Genomic DNA, 17014 nt, shown 5'->3' with positions numbered 1-17014 from the left:
TTTTATACATAAAATTTCGGGGACTAAACTAATTTTATTTCAGGTACAGATGTATTTACCAAGTTATCAATCTTCTAGGATCTAGAAGACTTGAAATGTAACAAAGTTAATGTCATTTAAAGAGTTTCATGGATCTTAGTTTTAAATTATTGAAAACATCACACATGATTAAACATGGTTACATACAATTTAAAATTGGGGCACCTGTGTGGCTCAGTGGGTTAAGCCTCTGCCTTCAGCTCAGGTCATGATCTCAGGGTACTGCCACATCAGGTTCTCTGTTCAGCAGGGAGCCTGCTCCCTGGCCCCCCCACCCCACTTGTGATCTCTGTCAAATAAATAAAATCTTTTTAAAAAATCATTTAAAATAAATACATCGAGGTTTCATTTGTGAATTAGGAAGTACCAGTTTGATTTCCCAATTTGAATTTTTAATCTAAGCCCTGAAAGTAATTCTATACAGGATTTCTTGTTCCTTTTCATTTTAAATAGAATTGGCATTCATTCTGTCACTTTGCACTTATTTTCACTCAAACATGCTTCATGTTAACTTATAAATACTATAGGACTCACTTTTAGCATTAAAATAAGTTTTATTTAAAAATGTTAAAAACACAATTCCTTTCAGAAAAAAAAATGAGGGTCTTTTTTTTTTTTTAATCCATAATAGGATTCAGAGCAATTATTTGTCAAATGTTTGGTAGGATGACCAGGATGTATGATCTACCTGACGTCATCGTCTTCTTCTTCTTCTTTTTTTTTTAAAGACTTTATTTATTTATTCATGAGAGACAGAGAGTCAGAGAGAGAAGCAGGCTCCCTACAGAGCAGAGAGCCCAACACAAGACTCCATCCAAGGACCCTGGAATCATGACAGGAGCTGAAGGTGCCTAAACCATCTGAGCCACCCAGGCCCCCTACCTGGGGTCTTCTTTAAAACTAAATTTTGCTTCCACCCTAGAGATCTACTGAATCAGAATCTCTGAGGATGGGGTCTAGGACTAACTTTTTAAAATGTTCTTAGGGTTCTGTTCTTATGCTAATGTGTGAGAGACACTGACTTAAAGTAGAAACCAAAATGTGACCTTGGGTGGTTTCACTGTAGATATAAAGTAAAGTAAATATTAAGGTAATTTAGGAAGTCCAGTCAAATCCCATAATGGTCTGTAAGGTAATCTAAGACTGCTGATGTGCTTGACAAAGCGTTAAATACTCTTTTTTCCTGCCTTGAAGTTATCTTTTCCATCATGTACATTAAATGTTGATGGAAACACATATATGGAGTTCCAAGTTCAAGAGCAATGTCAACCCAGTCCCAGATGCACTTCAGTGGGGTTTCCTCATATCCAGCAAACATGGCCGGGTTTGCTAAGAGTCCTCTTGCAACCATCACACCTATAAATTAAAGCATATTACATTTGTCCACACATTAAGAACTCATAGGTATGAGGTCAAACTTAATGAAACAAACAGAATACTGAAAAATAAAGTATTACAAGGTTTCATAATAATCATGTATTAGTCTAAATTACAAACCAATTTGATTTGTTTATAAACTCAACAATGTTTCAATGTACTTACAAGAATTTAAAAATTTTTTTAAAGACTTCTACATTAAACAATTAGTCTCTAGGGATTTTTTTAGGGTTAATCCAGATTGTCATAAATTGGGTTTGCTTAAGTTTATTTGCATTCTCCCATTTAGCAACACTTATCACAGGCCTTGGTGTGCCAATAATTTAAGGGAGTAACAAAACTGTTTAGCAGTATGTAGTTCCTTTGGCTCTATGACCGCTCTGTGTTCACTAATTTCTATTTTATGAAAAGGCTACCTATTTTACTAATAGCCTTCTAACTGGCCACTCATTGGATATGATGGTGGCAGAAAAGTAACTGATTTAATTTGCCCCAATTAAAACAATCTTCTGCCTCTGAGTATAAGAGTTAATATAATTTTAATAAACTGTTTAGCTTAAATCAGTACAACAGGAAAATATGGCTCCACTTTGAAGACTAATAATGAAAAATCACATTAACCTTACTCTCCTACCCCCACATTTTTTTTTTTTTGTTAATTAAAAGTAAAAAAAAACTCAAGTACTTATTTCTTACCATCCGTCCCAGTAATATGCCACACATTTTCTGCTTCTTTTAAGTTTCGGATGTCTCCGTTAGCAATTACAGGTATAGACATGTTTTCCTTAATTATTTTAATAGCCTCATAGTGAACTGGCTGATGTCTTTCTTCAACAGTTCTTCCATGGACCGTAATCCAAGAAACTCCTGTTGCCTCAGCCTTTCGACAAAGATCTACAGTTCTTGTAAGGTCATCATGGATCCTGCAATTTCAAAATTACATCAGTCTACTTACAGCATACAAATCTTAATGCTAAAATTAATAAGCTAAATAAAATAATATTTCATCTGATACATTATTCAGTTAGCTTTGCTATATTATCACCACATGCTACTATCAGAAAGGTTTTGTTCAGAAATCAGTTTCCATCTAAGACTTCAAATTTAGCTATTTCACTATTGGCAACAATAGGATGACAAATTTTACCTTACCTAGTGCTTCACCCTTTTGGTTTTGATAACTGAAAAAGTCGTCCAAGAATACTTGGATGGAATGGAGGAATGGAAAGACAGTATCCTAATATCTTTTGTGTATGCCCCAATCTGCGAGTGGGAGAATATAATACATTATCATGAAATATGTTTTTAGCCTGTCACCCAAAAACCTATTTCTGGTTTATTCTCTTTTCATTGTGGAATATTAGTGCAAACATTATTACTATTTTCTACTCTTGGTACCAGGAATGTTTCTCAGCATCATCATTATTGTTTTGTTTTTTTTTTTAAACTAGAATCCAGGCTCAGTGTGGAGCCCAATGCAGGACTTGAACTCACGACTCCTGAGATCAAGACCTGAGCTGGGATTAAGAGTTGGACGCTTAAAAGTGAGCCACCCAGGTGCCCCTCTCAGCATTATCAATTAAGCAGTACATGGAAAAAAAACAGAGGGTTTCTTTTCAGAGGAAGTTTTTAAAAATAAAGGGATGTTTTAATTTCTGTTAAAAAAAACCCAATAATGAAGTTCTGTTATTTTTATAAATAAAAATTATGTCACATAGTAATTTACTAAATGTCTTACTTCAACATTTCCATACACTAGCTACCAATTTATTAAGGATGGATACATCCACACTCTTAGACAAAAGGAATTTTTTTATTTCCTAAGTAACAGACTATCTTGTCAGTAGATTAAAATATGTCTTTACCTTATTTTAATAGATACTGAAAATCTGGGATTTTCCACTTGATTTCTTACTTGTTTCACCATATCTCGAACAAGCTCTGGCTTGTTTATTAAGCAAGCTCCATAACCTTCTGCCATTGCCCACCTTTATAAAGCAGACATAACAAATAAATTATAAATATATGGACAAGGAGATACAATTTTAAAAGCATCATTAAGTACATCTATTTCTCAATCTTAGTGACTTGGAATGGAATCTCAGCTTTTTAGAATTCACAGATCCAACATTTTAAAGTGGATCAATAGGAGATAAGGAAAACATGTTCCCAGATCAAAAAGTACTTAGGAGAAATGGTTTTCATTGGCAAGTAAGAAAATTAAATTAAAATTCATTCAACCAAAACAGACTTAGGTATTTGTAATTAATTTCAATTACTTCAGATTTTTAAAATTCCAAATTTGATGTTTATTGTACATAACAAGATGTTCTATTAATCTTAATAGTAGTAAGATATTTTTGGCTTACAGCATTCCAACACCACTAAACAGCTTACTTAACTCTCCTAATGAGTATACAAATATGTCTAATCTGGTTTGGATTATGATGTACTTAAAACCTTGATTTTATTCTTTGGACACATTTTGTATTATTGACAGAAAACCTAACATGGTGTTAGGAAGGTAGGGATATTAATGTCAAACTAAGCATCCTATCAGTACCCAGTTACTTAGACTCAACCAAATAACTGTGGTATGGAAAGAAAAGGCAATTATAAGAAGGTATTCTTATAGAGAAAATTAATTAGGAGAAAACAAGGGGCAATTTCTCAAATCATTGAATCACAGCTTCTTGTCAGACATAGCAGTAAAAATTCACTTTATGGACTGCTATAAATGTTCTAGTCTTCCCTAACAACCCGTGGATTAGGTTCAAGGTGGATCCACACATAAAAAAATTCTAGTGGTGAGGTAAGATGAAACACTTATCCATGCTTTGTTTTAGCCATCAGAAAACACCTTTGCATATCTGTTCCTAAATAATCTTTCCTTATTTTTTTCTTGCTTCTTATTTGGAGCCCAAGTGCTTTAACTCCATTTTCTTTATTTTTTTTATTCTTGGAAAACTGGAGAAATAGTTTACCATGTTCACATAGTTTTTTTCTAATTTTTTGAAAATTCTTCCAACTTCTTTAAGCTTTACCTCTGAGGGCAACCACAGTTAATGTCTATTCCATTCGCATAAGGACAGACAATACGAGCAGCATCAGATAAAAGTCTTGCATCATTAGCAGCAAACTGAACAATCAATGGGCAATCACCTGATAAAATGAATAGCTCAACATTAAAATTCACAGAAACACACACACACGATACACCGAACTCTTCATGTTTGTATGGGATAATGATAATTACTTTCAGCCTAAGAAGTACCTATTCAAACAACATACCATTAAACTAATTTTAAATATTTTAAAAGTAATTTACATTTAGTACAAATTCAAACAGCATAAAATTTGATAAGTGAACATTGTAACACTCATGACAAACAGATCCCATTTCCAAAGATGAGGATTAATTTATTGTGTTCCGGAACAATATATGTATGCCTGTAAAATTTAAACAAATCTGAACATTCTATATACATTTCCACGCCTACTGCTTTCTTTTCTCATTGATGCATCTGGGAGCTGTACTCAGACCTATTTTCTTTTTAGTAGTGTTATTTCTGTATGGATGGACCATACGGTGTACTTCTAGACTGTTTTTCATTTGTGGCTTTTGAAACGGTGCTGTGATGAGAATACTGTTACACACATGCTACTCCTGAGTATATTCACAGGGTAAATCCCCAGGAATGTAACTACCAGATAGGCATTGATAGACATCACAAAGTTTTCTTTCAGAAGAGTTTACCAATATAGATACACAACAATACGCATGGCAGTTCTCGTTTTCTCACAACTTATTCTATGTTGTCTATCCAACAGTCTGTATTTTTATTTGTGGGTTCTCTCTCCATACCCTTTGCCTATTTTTCTACATGTAATTCTTTTTTTTTTTTTTTTGAAGATTTTATTATTTATTTGACCGAGAGAGACACAGCAAGAGAGAGAGCACAAGCAAGGTGAATGGGGGAGGGAGAAGCAGGCTTCCCAAGAAGCAAGAAGCCGGATGCGGGGCTCAATCCCAGGACCCTGGGACCATGACCTGAGCCGAAGGCAGACGCTTAATGACTGAGCCACCCAGCAACCCACTAGATGTAATTCTTAATTATTCTTTATTTTCTTAGTATTTTTAAAAATTTTATTTATAAAACAAAGAAATTAGCTCTGCTATCTTAAATACACATATATATATTTTAAAGATTTTATTTAAGAGAGAGAGAACAATCAGGGGGAGGGGGAGAGGGACAAGCAGTCTCCCCACTGGGCATGGAGCTTGATGTAGGGACTGATCCCAGGTCCTGGAGATCATGACCTGAACCCAAGTCAGACACTTGACCAACTGAGCCATCCAGGTGCCCCTCTATTGTAAATATTATACTTTTTCCAGGTTTTGGTTTGTCTTTGAGTATGTGTACTCTCTTCTTATATATAAAAGTTTACATTTTAATCAAGCAAATGTGTCAGATACTTCCTAAGTTTTAAGGACATATTTTTCCCATCTTTCTTTGGGTGAGTGTTATAAACTCTGGATAGATGTATTTTAATTTTTCTAAAGTCATTTTGAGGACTACCTGTATGGGATTCACTGAGTGTTTGCCAAAAGCAGATTTCTGAGCATCATCCCAGTTCCATGGATTCAGAATTCCTTTTTTCCTTTTTATTTATTTTTTTGATTCAGAATTTCTCTGGCAATCTACTGATTTATAGGACTAACACAGGATAGGAGAATTTGCTTCTCCCTGAGGATTTAAGATGTTTTTCCTTTATAACTTAAAGAGTTATAGAGTTTCAATTTAATAACCATTTATTGGTCTACTATATTTTCAACACAGGGCTAAAAGCTAAGGAAACAAATCAATAAGAGGTAATTCCAGACTTCAAGGAGTTGATAGTCTAGAGAATGGGAGACAGGCACACAAAGAGGGTATCTTAATACAGTAGGATTAAGTTCAACAAAAAGCCTGTGAGAGAGGATGATAGCAGAGGGTGATCAGGCAAACTCCCTGGCCGCAACCCCTGAGAGCTGGATTAAGAAGCATGTGGTGTTGTTTGCCAGAGAGATATGGATCTGGGGGCAGGTACAGCTGAGGGAAGGATATTCAAGGTAGAGACGTATGAGAGGATGGGGCATTTTAAGGGACTTAAGTAAGGTAGTATTATTAAAGAATAATAATAATAAAGAACAAGTTGGTGGAAGGCGCCTGGGTAGCTCAATTGGTTAGGCCTCTGACTCTTAGTTTCCACTCAGGTCATTTCATGCATCGTGGCATGGAACCCCATGACAGGCTCTGTACTCCGTGGGGAATCTGCTTGAAAGAGTCTTTTCCTCTGCCCCTTGCACCGCTAGCATGTGTGCATGTACTTTCTCCCTCTCTCTCAAAATAAATAAATAAATCTTAAAGAAGAAAAAAAAAGAATAAAGTTGGTTGTCTCTGGAAAAAAACTAATGGAAGACAAAGCTGCAAATGATCTATTCAGAGGCTAGATCATGAGAAATATTATAGATTATTCACAGGTATTAGGGTTTTTGTTTTTTTTTAAGTAATCTCTTCACCTAACCCTGGGGCTCAGAACCCACCACCCTGAGGTCAAGTATCACATGCTTTACTGACTGAGCCAGCCAAGTACCCTGGCAGGTACTGGAATTTTACTCTTTAGGCCACTGGTTCTCAATCTTTAGCAAGCTCAGAATCACCTGGAGGGCTTTTTTAAAACCGATTGCTAGATCACATACCCAGAGTTTCTGATTCAGTGGGCCTGGGGCAGAGCTGAGAATTTCGATTTTGAACAAGTTTCCAGATGATGCTAATGCTGTTGGTCTGGGGTTTCACCCTTTGAGAACCACTGCTTTAGGCCATGAGCAGTCCAAGAAGGATTTTAAGCAGGGAAGAGATGTGATCAAATTTACATTTTACAAAGGCTCCTTTGGGCTATTTGTAGGATGGTTTGGAATGGGGCAAGACTGGAGGCAGGGAGATAGGAACCTAATAGCTCAGGAAAGAGGATGGGGCCCTAAGGAAGGCTGACCTCATGCTTAGATATATCATCCATAGTTTACAAGGCACTGAATAAAAACACAAAAACCTTATTAAAAACATAAAAAAAACCTAAAAGCTTTAAAAAGAAAATCTCTGAATTGTGTTGTTTCTAATTAGACAAGGGTTTTTGGTTTTTGTTTGTTTGTTTGTTTGTTTTTAGTTTTACAAAGTCAGCAAATTCTGGGTTTCACATACCTTGGTTTGTAGTAAATTCACTGTCTCGGGCTTTTATAGATCTGACAAAATCAGCAGCAACTATCATTGGTGTATAGCATAGATCACAACTGTATTTTCTTACTAATGTTCTAAAAGCCAACCTGTGAACATATAAAACTTTCATTAGGCATTTAAAAAAACACCACAATCATATGTACTTCCAAGTTTAATTTAATTATTAAATATTTATTAGAGGAAAGGTCTACCTTTGAGAGGCTAGAGTAGATGTACTTTTCCCTATTCTGGCTGTTAAAAAAGAAAAAGAAAAACAAGCCCAAACTGGAATAATTTGCCCCTCCATGACCACAAACCAAGACCTAATTACAGTTTCAACCTATCCCAAGAACGTGACCTTTTAAAAGTCAATCTGAAATTTCTTGAACAGTAGTAGTAAAGTAATCTGCAGGATAAAAAAAATCCCTGTCATTCCAATCCCCACCAAAAGATATCCTGGCCTGAATCAATCCTTTCTTTTCTTTTGCTAATAACTTGTTCCACCCTCTTTCCTGTAAAAACCCTCTACTTTGTACAACTCCGTGGTGCATCTCTCTACTTGCCAAGTGAGATGCTGTATGATTCATGAATTGCTTAATAAAGTCATTGAGATCTTCACATTTACTTAGTTGAACTTTGTTTTCTCTAACACTGCTCAGTATATTATATATAAAACAAATGTAAGAAAATTCTGAAAGGTGGAGAGAAGAGAGCAGAAAGGCTAGTGACCTTGGGACCTGAGGAACAATAGCAGTGAGTTTCCTGGGTTTCCTTTTTGCCTCAGATATACCAGATTTGGACCTGAAGAAGCTGGCAACCCGGAAATATGGAGAGTGCAGACAAAAAGAGCCCCAACAAAAGTCAGCTCTCTCTGACCAAAGGCTAGGAAAAGGGAAGACTAGCAAGAAAGAACAATTTTAAAATAGTGGCTCACTCCAGCCAAATGCCAGAGATAAAACTGTGGCCCCACCTCCAGAAGCAAAGGTTTAGTGCGGAGCTTACACTTCTACCTTTCCAGGGCTGAAACAAAGTTATCTAACACCTCTTCACAGTGGTGTCAGAGAAGGTCTGGTAGGGAGCTGGGACTTTAATACTTGCTGGTCAGTAACTTAAGTACTTTCTCCCTTCCCACTGTTAAGTAGTATCAGAGAATGCTTAGTGAAGGGCCAGGACTTTCAATAGAGCCCAACAGGTACCAGGCCATCCCCTCCATGGCTTACCCCCAGCTCAGCAGTAGTGGGGAGCCTCCTATACCCAGAGCATCAAAGGAGACCAAATAGGAAATCAGGACTTCTACTTTCACCTCATAGTAATGAGGTAGTGCTTTCTCATTCTTCTCCTGCTATAGTGATGGCAGGAAAAAAAAAAAAAAAGTTAAAACAGAAGGTTTGATATTCAGATTCAACCAATATAATCCACTCTATTAAAAGGCTAAAAGAAAAATCACATAATTCTATCAATGTAGAAAAAGCATTTGACAAAATAATACTCATGATTAAAAAAAAAAAAAAAACCCTCTTAAGAAAACAGGAATAGGAAGGAACTTTCTCCCCTTGATAAAGGGCATCCAAAAAAAAATCCTACAGCTAACATCCTTAAAGGTGAAAAACTGTACATATTCCTCCTAGATCATTAACAAAGCAAAGATGCTTGTTCTTATCATTCTTATTTAACACAGTGCTGAAACTTCTAGTCAGTGTATGAAAAGGAAATAAAAGGCATATGATGGAAAGGAAAAAATGAAACTGTCCCTCTGTGTAGATGAGCAGATTGTCTAAATAAATAATCCCAAGGAATTTATTTTAAAAACCCTCCGATAAGGAAGTTCGGTAAGTTTATAGGATACAAAATCAACATAAAAATCAATTTTATTTCTATATAGCAACAGTGAATACATGGACACTGAAATATTAGTATAAAACCATTTACAATTGCTACAAAAAAGGAGAAAAATAATCAGGTGTCTTACAAAATATGTACAGCAATTAATAGCTGAAAACTACACAAAACAATGATGAAAAAAATCAAAGATCTAAATAAATGGGAAAGATAACTATGTTCACGAGTTGAAAGACTCAACATAGAAAGGAATTCCATTCCCCTCAAATTGATATACACATTTAATACAATGCTTCTGAAAATTCCAGCAAGATATTTTGTAATAAAGACCAATCATATTAAAATTACTGAGAAAGGCAAAGGAACAGAATAGCTAAAACAATATTGAGAAAGAAAAATAAAGTGTGAAGAATTAGTCTACCCAATTTAAAGACTTACTATAGCTATAGTAATCAAGATTGTGTAGTACTAGTAGGGAGATAGATGCGTAGGTCAGTAGAATAGGATATGGAATGCAGATAAAGAGCCACAAAAACATGCCCAAATGATTTTTGACAAAGATGCAAATGAAATTCAATACTAGAAAGATAGCCTTTCAACAAATGGTGCTGGTGTAATTAGACACCCACAGGCAAAACAAAACAAAAATCCCCCTTCAACCTAAGCCTCACATTTACACAATATTTAACTCAAAATTGATTATGGACTTTAATGTAAAAACAAAAAACCAAGACTTTTTGAAAAAAAAAAATAGGAGGAAACCTTTAGGATTAAGAGCTACACAAAGTTCTCTTATACCTTACATTGAATGCACAATTTACAAAAGGAAAAAGTGGTAAATTAGACCTTATCTTTAAAAAAAAAGCTTTTGCTCTGCAATACCCTGTTAAGAGGATGAAAAGATAAGCTACATTCTGGGAGAACATATTTGCAAATCACAAATCTGACGAAGGAATAGTATCCAGAATATATAGAGAACTCTCAAAACTCAGTAGTAAACAGAGACTCAGCAACAAAAACATGACTGAAAAATGGGCAAAGGGCTTGAGTAGACATAAGCACACGAAAAGATGCTAAGCATCATTAGGGACATAACCACAATGAGGTAACACTTTACATCCATTAGGATGCTATAGTAAAAGCAAATAAATAATACAATAAATATTGGTGAGGATGGTGAGAAACTGAACACTTGTACACTGCTGGTGGGAATGAAAAAATGGACAATATGGCAATTCCTCAATAAACTAAAAACAGAATTGCCATATAATCCAGCACTCACTTCTGGGCATATATTCAAAAGAACTGAAAGACATATTTATACATCCATGTTCATAGCAGTATTATTTGCAACAGCCAAAAGATGGAAGCAACCCAAGTGTTCATAAATGAATAAACAAAACGTAGTATATACATACAATTGGAGGATCATTCAGCCTTTAAAAAAGAAGGGAATTCTGATACATGCTATGAATGGATAAACCTTGAGGATATTATGCTAAGTGAAATAAGCTGGTCTCAAAAAAGGACAACTATTATATATTTCCAATTATATAAGGTACCTGGAGTAGCCAAGTTCAAAGAGTGAGAAACTAGAATGTGCTTGCCAGGGTGTAGGGAATGAATGGAATGGGGAGCTATTGTTTAATAGGTGTAGAGTTTCAGTTTTATAAATGAAAGAGTTTTAGAGATTGGATGTATAACAATGTGGATGCATTTAACACCACTGACAAAGGCTTAAAATGCCTAAGTTGTATTTTACCACAACTGAAAAATCTTAAAAAACCAACTCAGTAGTAGAAAAGCAATCTAATTAGAATATTGGCAAGAGACAGAGAAACATTTCTTCAACAATATGCAGGTGGTGGGGCGCCTGGGTGGCTCAGTGGGTTAAAGCCTCCGCCTTCGGCTCAGGTCATGATCCCAGGTCCTGGGATCCAGCCCCGCATCCCCGAATCGCATCCCCGCATGGGGCTCTCTGCTCAGCGGGGAGCCTGCTTCCTCCTCTCTCTCTGCCTGACTCTCTGCCCACTTGTGATCTCTGTCAAATAAATAAATAAAATCTTTTAAAAAAAATCTTAAAAAAAAATACACGTGGCAAATAAATACATGAAAACATTTTCAACATCACTAGCTGTAAAGGAAATAGATACTAAAATTGTAATGAGGTATCACTACATACCTATCAGATGGCCAAAATAAAAAACATGATATTATCAAAAGTTGGTGAGGATGAGAACTAGATCCCTCATATTCTGTTGGTGGAAGTGTGAATAGTATAGACACTCTGGAAAATTTGTTTTCTTAAAAAAACTAAACACATGGTTACCACATGACCTAGCAATTGTAGTCCCAGACATAAGAAGACTTACAGTCAGGAAAACCTGTGCATGAATGTTTACATTTACTTAGTATCTTTTATTTAATATCCTCTGTATCTTTATAGGTGGGGGTTACAAGCACGATCTTTTTTTATTGATATAAAAAGTGAAGTTTGAAGGGGTTATTGTTTACTCAAGACCACACACGTAACAGGAAAAGAGTAACACCAGCACACAAGCCTAGATCGTGACCCCAAAGCTAGGTGTTTGATGATCCCAAGTGGTGGTCACAGCATAAAAAGGAAATCACATTTTAGCTCATTAACCATTTACTAATACTTACTTCGAATATCGAACCATTGGGGCACAGACTTTTACCAGCTGCCCAGAATGAAGCATTTCTATTGGATCTTTTTTCTTTCTTGACATACTGTGGTTTGTATGCAGTCACTCTTCATGAATACAGATTTATTTCAAATCTGACAAAGACAGTTTGCAGAGAGAAAAATTACTTTCATTAGATGAATTCCCATCATTCTAACAATTGCAATTGCCCAGATTTTTTTTTGGCATTTTTCAAATGCCAAGATTTTTTTTTTTTTTTTGGTCATGCTTGTGGGCTCAGGAATCTTTTTAGCTTCTTTTCACAGTATCAAATAGGATACTACAGAATCCTATCTCCATAAGTCACTGACAGTTTTTAGTACACAGTGAAATCATCACGTTTTTATATTCGGTACAAATTATGCTTGCTCGTGTCAAACACTCAGTTTCAAATTATACACTTAACTCACTAACATCGGCTCAAATTAATAAATGCTCAAGATGTGGAAAACTACAAGTTTTTTTTCTTAGAATACCATGGTTTTTCATGTTACGTTTAAAATTTTCCATGTTACTTTGCTTGGTATTGACAAACCAGAAAATTTAATTTGAATAATTTTATATATAAGACTATGTACGTCTGGCACTTTGAAATACCCTGTTTTATGCAGGAAAGCTAAATGGCATTGAACTACTTTAAGCAAATCAAAAGACTTACTAGTCTATTTTGTGTTTATTCTTATTTGCATTTTCTATTCTTTGCATCTGAATCAGAAGGCAAACTTTTATTTAAAAAAATTTAAGTGTGGTATCATCTAGTAAAAATTTCAATTATAATCATATAATTGCACAGTAAATCACTTTTTTTTGGAAGATTTTATTTATTTATTTGTCAGAGTGAGCGAGCACAGGCAGAGTGGCCGCAGAGGCAGAGGGAGAAGCAGGCTCCCCGCCGAGCAAGGAGCCCAATGTGGGACTCTATTGCAGGACGCTGGGATCACGACCTGAGCCGAGGGCAGCCGCTCAACCAACTGAGCCACCCAGGCTCCCAGTAAATCACTTTTATACGCAAAGTGGTACAAGTGATTAAGTTATAGTTCATAAATGTTTTTAAATTTGCTATACCTAGAATCCTTTCATTTCATAGTGTTGGCTGCTTTCCATATTCCAGTGTTTAGCTTTAGTAACTTAGTAACAGATATGGGCAAACTTTAGGAAGAGCTAATTGCTCAACATGCAATTATCTGTTTAGCTAATCCAGAAAGTACTATTATAATCTAAACATAAACTAGTTAATTTCCATTTCTATAGGTATAACGTAGAGTTGAAATAATCTAGTTTTACTGACCAATGCTGTCTTTTACCTCTTATTTATTTATTTTTAAAGCCTTTATTTATTTGAGAGAGCGCTAGGGAACAGGGGTAGGAGCAGAGGGAGAGGGACAGGCAAACTCTGTGCTGAGCACAGAGCCTGAGGCCAGGCTCCATCTCAACCCTGAGATCACGATCTGAGCTGAAATCAGGAGTTGGATGCTTAACTGACTGAGCCACCCAGGAGCCCCTTACTTTTTTTAAAGTAAAAATTTAGGATTAGAACAATGTGAGCCCACATACATAGGTAAAAATATGGAAGAGAAAGGTAGTTCTTTTTCATGAGTCAAGCCTGTTTCTTCTCTCTTGCATTTCTGCATCCTGATTATGCCACCTCTACACACTCAAGTCAGAAACCTGGGGTCTGTCCTCCGCTCCTCCATCTCCCTCAAGTGTGTCAACCAAGTAGTATCTTTAACTAAATCTTGAGCATATCTTCATTGCCTTAATCTGTGTACTCATAATCCCCCTTTCTGATGACTCTGACCATCTTCTCTGAATCCCAGATAGAGCTGATCTTACTTATCCGCTACACCCTAGGCTCTCCTGTTACCAGGTGCACTTGTAATTACTTTTATGGAGTATAATAATAACACGTCCGTTTCTTCTTGAGTTTTTGAGGGCATGGACACCTATTTAATCAGTCAACAAATATTAAGATCTTACTACATGTTGGGAATACAGGTGGAAAAACATTTGTCTTTAAAAATCTATTGGTTAGACATGCACAAAATGGTAGTTCTAATGCATACACTTGTACACAATTTAAGTGTTGTGGAAATAATTGTCTAGAGAAATGAGGGAAGTCATCAATAGTGAAGGAAGGAAAGCTTGAGCTGACAGATGTGGGAGATGGGGAACTGTCCTGTTACAGGAAGCAACATATATAAAACCAGAGGCTTCAAAATGTTTGATGACATACACCTGAAGAGTGAAGCATTCGTAGTCCCGTGTTATTTGAGCAGATTAGAAGAGGCTGTGAGAAAGCCTAGATAATCATGGACCTTACATTCCATGTTGGTACTGCAGGGCCTTGGTTCTTAACCATTTTTCCACCTTTGTAGGTGATTTTTCATGTGCACCCAACATGTTAATATGGGCATATGACATACATTCATATAGATTTTTAAGGGCTGTTATGTCTCTCCTTGTATATTTGTAAATAACTTTAGCAGGTAGATGACATTAGATTTCTGATTTAAAGATTTCAATGAAGGGGGTAGAGCTTTTGGCAAAATATCAAAGGAGGCTATTGTAGTAAACTGGTCCAATGCATAAAGTGTCTGACGTGTGTCACTAGGAATAAGAAAAGAGAAACACTTAGGAGCTATTTAGAAATAAACTGGTGAGATATTTAGGAGGTGGAAATTACTTCAGGGACAGTATATGTTTTACAGTATGAGAGAATTCTAGGATGATGTATACATTTGGTTTTAGAGGCTAGGTGGATGGCAATTCTAAGCAATGAGACAGAAAATGAGGAGCAATAGGTTTTAGTAGGGAAACATGAGTTCATATTTGGGCACATTGAATTTGAGGAGCTCACAGGATTTCCAGATGGTGATGCCTCACAACTGCTTATATAGATATGGTGCTCAGGAAAAAGCTAGATAGAAAGATTGAGTCTTTTACCTTTAGGTAATCAGTTGAAACTAATCACATGGACAAAGTACTTAAGGATGACATATTTTGCCAGAAATCTTAGGAGCACCAACATTTAAGTAAAAGACAAAAAAGAATAACACAAAAGAGACTGAGAGATGAATTCTGGAGCTGAGAAGAATAAACCTGAGGAGTGATATTCAAAAACTGAAAAGAGAGGCAAATAACAAGGACGGAGGGGATAAGCAACTTAAACAGCACAGAAAAGTTAAGTAAGGAAAAGACTAAAAAGCATCTAATAGTAACTAGGTCGTTAGTAAGTTTAGCAGAAACAATTTCATTCTTATTCATTCCTGGTAGTTCCAGTACATGGCACAAAGGCCTCCCACAGTATGTATTTGCTTGATGAATAAATCAGTAGCTTTCAATCTTGGTTGTACATTAGAATAATCTGGGGAGCTTTCAAGAATGAGGATGCTCAAACCATACCCCAGTCCAATTAAATGTGAATCTCTGGGCTTAAGATGCAGGTATCAGTGGTTTTTTAAAGCTCTCCAGGTGATTTCAATCTGTAGTTAAGCTTAATAAACCCATAAACTGCAAAGCACCTGGTACAATTTGTTTACATGGGTTTCTACCTTACTTATGAGCTCCTCTGGGACAAGATAGGAATTGAGTCTCATTTGTAAACTCGTGCTGGTGGGTATGGCTGGGGCTCAAATCTCTTCACGAAATGAACAAGTATTACACAACTGTTCTAGAATCTTCTAATGTAAAAGCCGAGAAAAGAAAAAGATCCCGTAATTCAAAGATGAGTTTTATCCTTAAAGAATTAAAAATTCTGTGTATTATGGATAATGAAATCTAATGTGAATCTGAGCACGCTGCCCTGAACAATTCATGCGACTCATTCAGAAACAATTATAGACAGACCTGATTGAGACCAAAAATACTAGGAAAAAACCTGAGACAAAGTCAAGAGAAAGCATAGGCAGTGTATCAAAAGACATGCTTACCTGAGTGATTATGAGTATTAAATGCACAAAGTACTATTATAGCACCTTGTTGAAATACTATTACCAGAATAGAGAGAACCGTGTAGCTCCAGAAGTAGGAAAAACTGGTTTCTCGGTGTACAGGGTAAGTTGTATTACAGATTCTATTTAAGTAGGAATGATTAACCTTCTTGCACAAAGTGGTTAACCTGATAAATTATCAGTATTCATCTTGGGAGAAATCTAAGTGAATTTGTATTAGAGGAGAAAACAACGGGAACTAACTTGATTTGACAGTTTCAATACTGTTAGTTGAGATATGGAAAATCCATCAGTTTGTTCAGAGGAAAAAGTTTGGCATCACTCATAGCACGTGGCTGAAAAAGAGAGGAAGAGAGAGAAAAGGCTTAAGGTCAAGGGGGTGGGGCAGAGACTGAGTCCACCTGTCTTTTCCTGGTTCAGTCTTCCTTCTTCACCAACCTTCGGCTCTCCCTGACTCTGCCCTTAGTATTCATTCCCGCAAATTTCTTTCCCAAGCTTTCCCGCCAGCCTTTACCCCAAGACCATTAGCCAAGGCGTGTGACAGAAAAGGCTGGGGAGTTACTAATTCCCCCAGCTGTGTTTGTGGAGTGCAAGCGAAGCTCCCAGAAACCTCCGCTCTCCTGTCCAGCCTCCTTCGAGAGGCCCCTGTTCTCAGGTTAAATACTTGAACAAAGATAAGCGCTTCTGCCAGGTTCCCGCGCCCACCTTCTCTTCAGCCGGGGGAACGATGCCAAGCCCAGGGGCGCGACAGGACGCGGCGCACGGCGCCAGCGCCGTGACCTCGGCTTCCCCCGCGCGTCGGGCCCTGGGCGCTCGCCAGCTCTGGGCCCCACGCTGCTCTCAGCCG

At 36.6% G+C, this 17014-nt stretch overlaps 1 protein-coding gene across 1 annotated transcript; it reads right to left on the bottom strand.

The window, feature by feature from the left end:
- Positions 1–933: 933 nt before the first annotated feature.
- Positions 934–16583, bottom strand: DUS4L (dihydrouridine synthase 4 like). Its single transcript, XM_032873379.1, is given in 8 exon segments — positions 934–1395; positions 2113–2339; positions 3282–3404; positions 4461–4578; positions 7659–7780; positions 12177–12252; positions 12255–12312; positions 16569–16583. Coding segments are annotated over 7 exon segments (951 nt in total). The 5' UTR covers positions 12292–12312; positions 16569–16583; the 3' UTR covers positions 934–1147.
- Between the last annotated feature and the right edge of the window lie 431 nt (positions 16584–17014).

The sequence above is a fragment of the Lontra canadensis genome, unplaced genomic scaffold, assembly GCF_010015895.1.
Source record: "Lontra canadensis isolate GAN:19392208 unplaced genomic scaffold, GSC_riverotter_1.0 scaffold48, whole genome shotgun sequence".
Classification (NCBI taxonomy): domain Eukaryota; kingdom Metazoa; phylum Chordata; class Mammalia; order Carnivora; family Mustelidae; genus Lontra; species Lontra canadensis.
The sequence above is the reverse complement of the archived record's forward strand: the minus strand, read 5'-3'. Positions and strand labels throughout refer to the sequence as shown.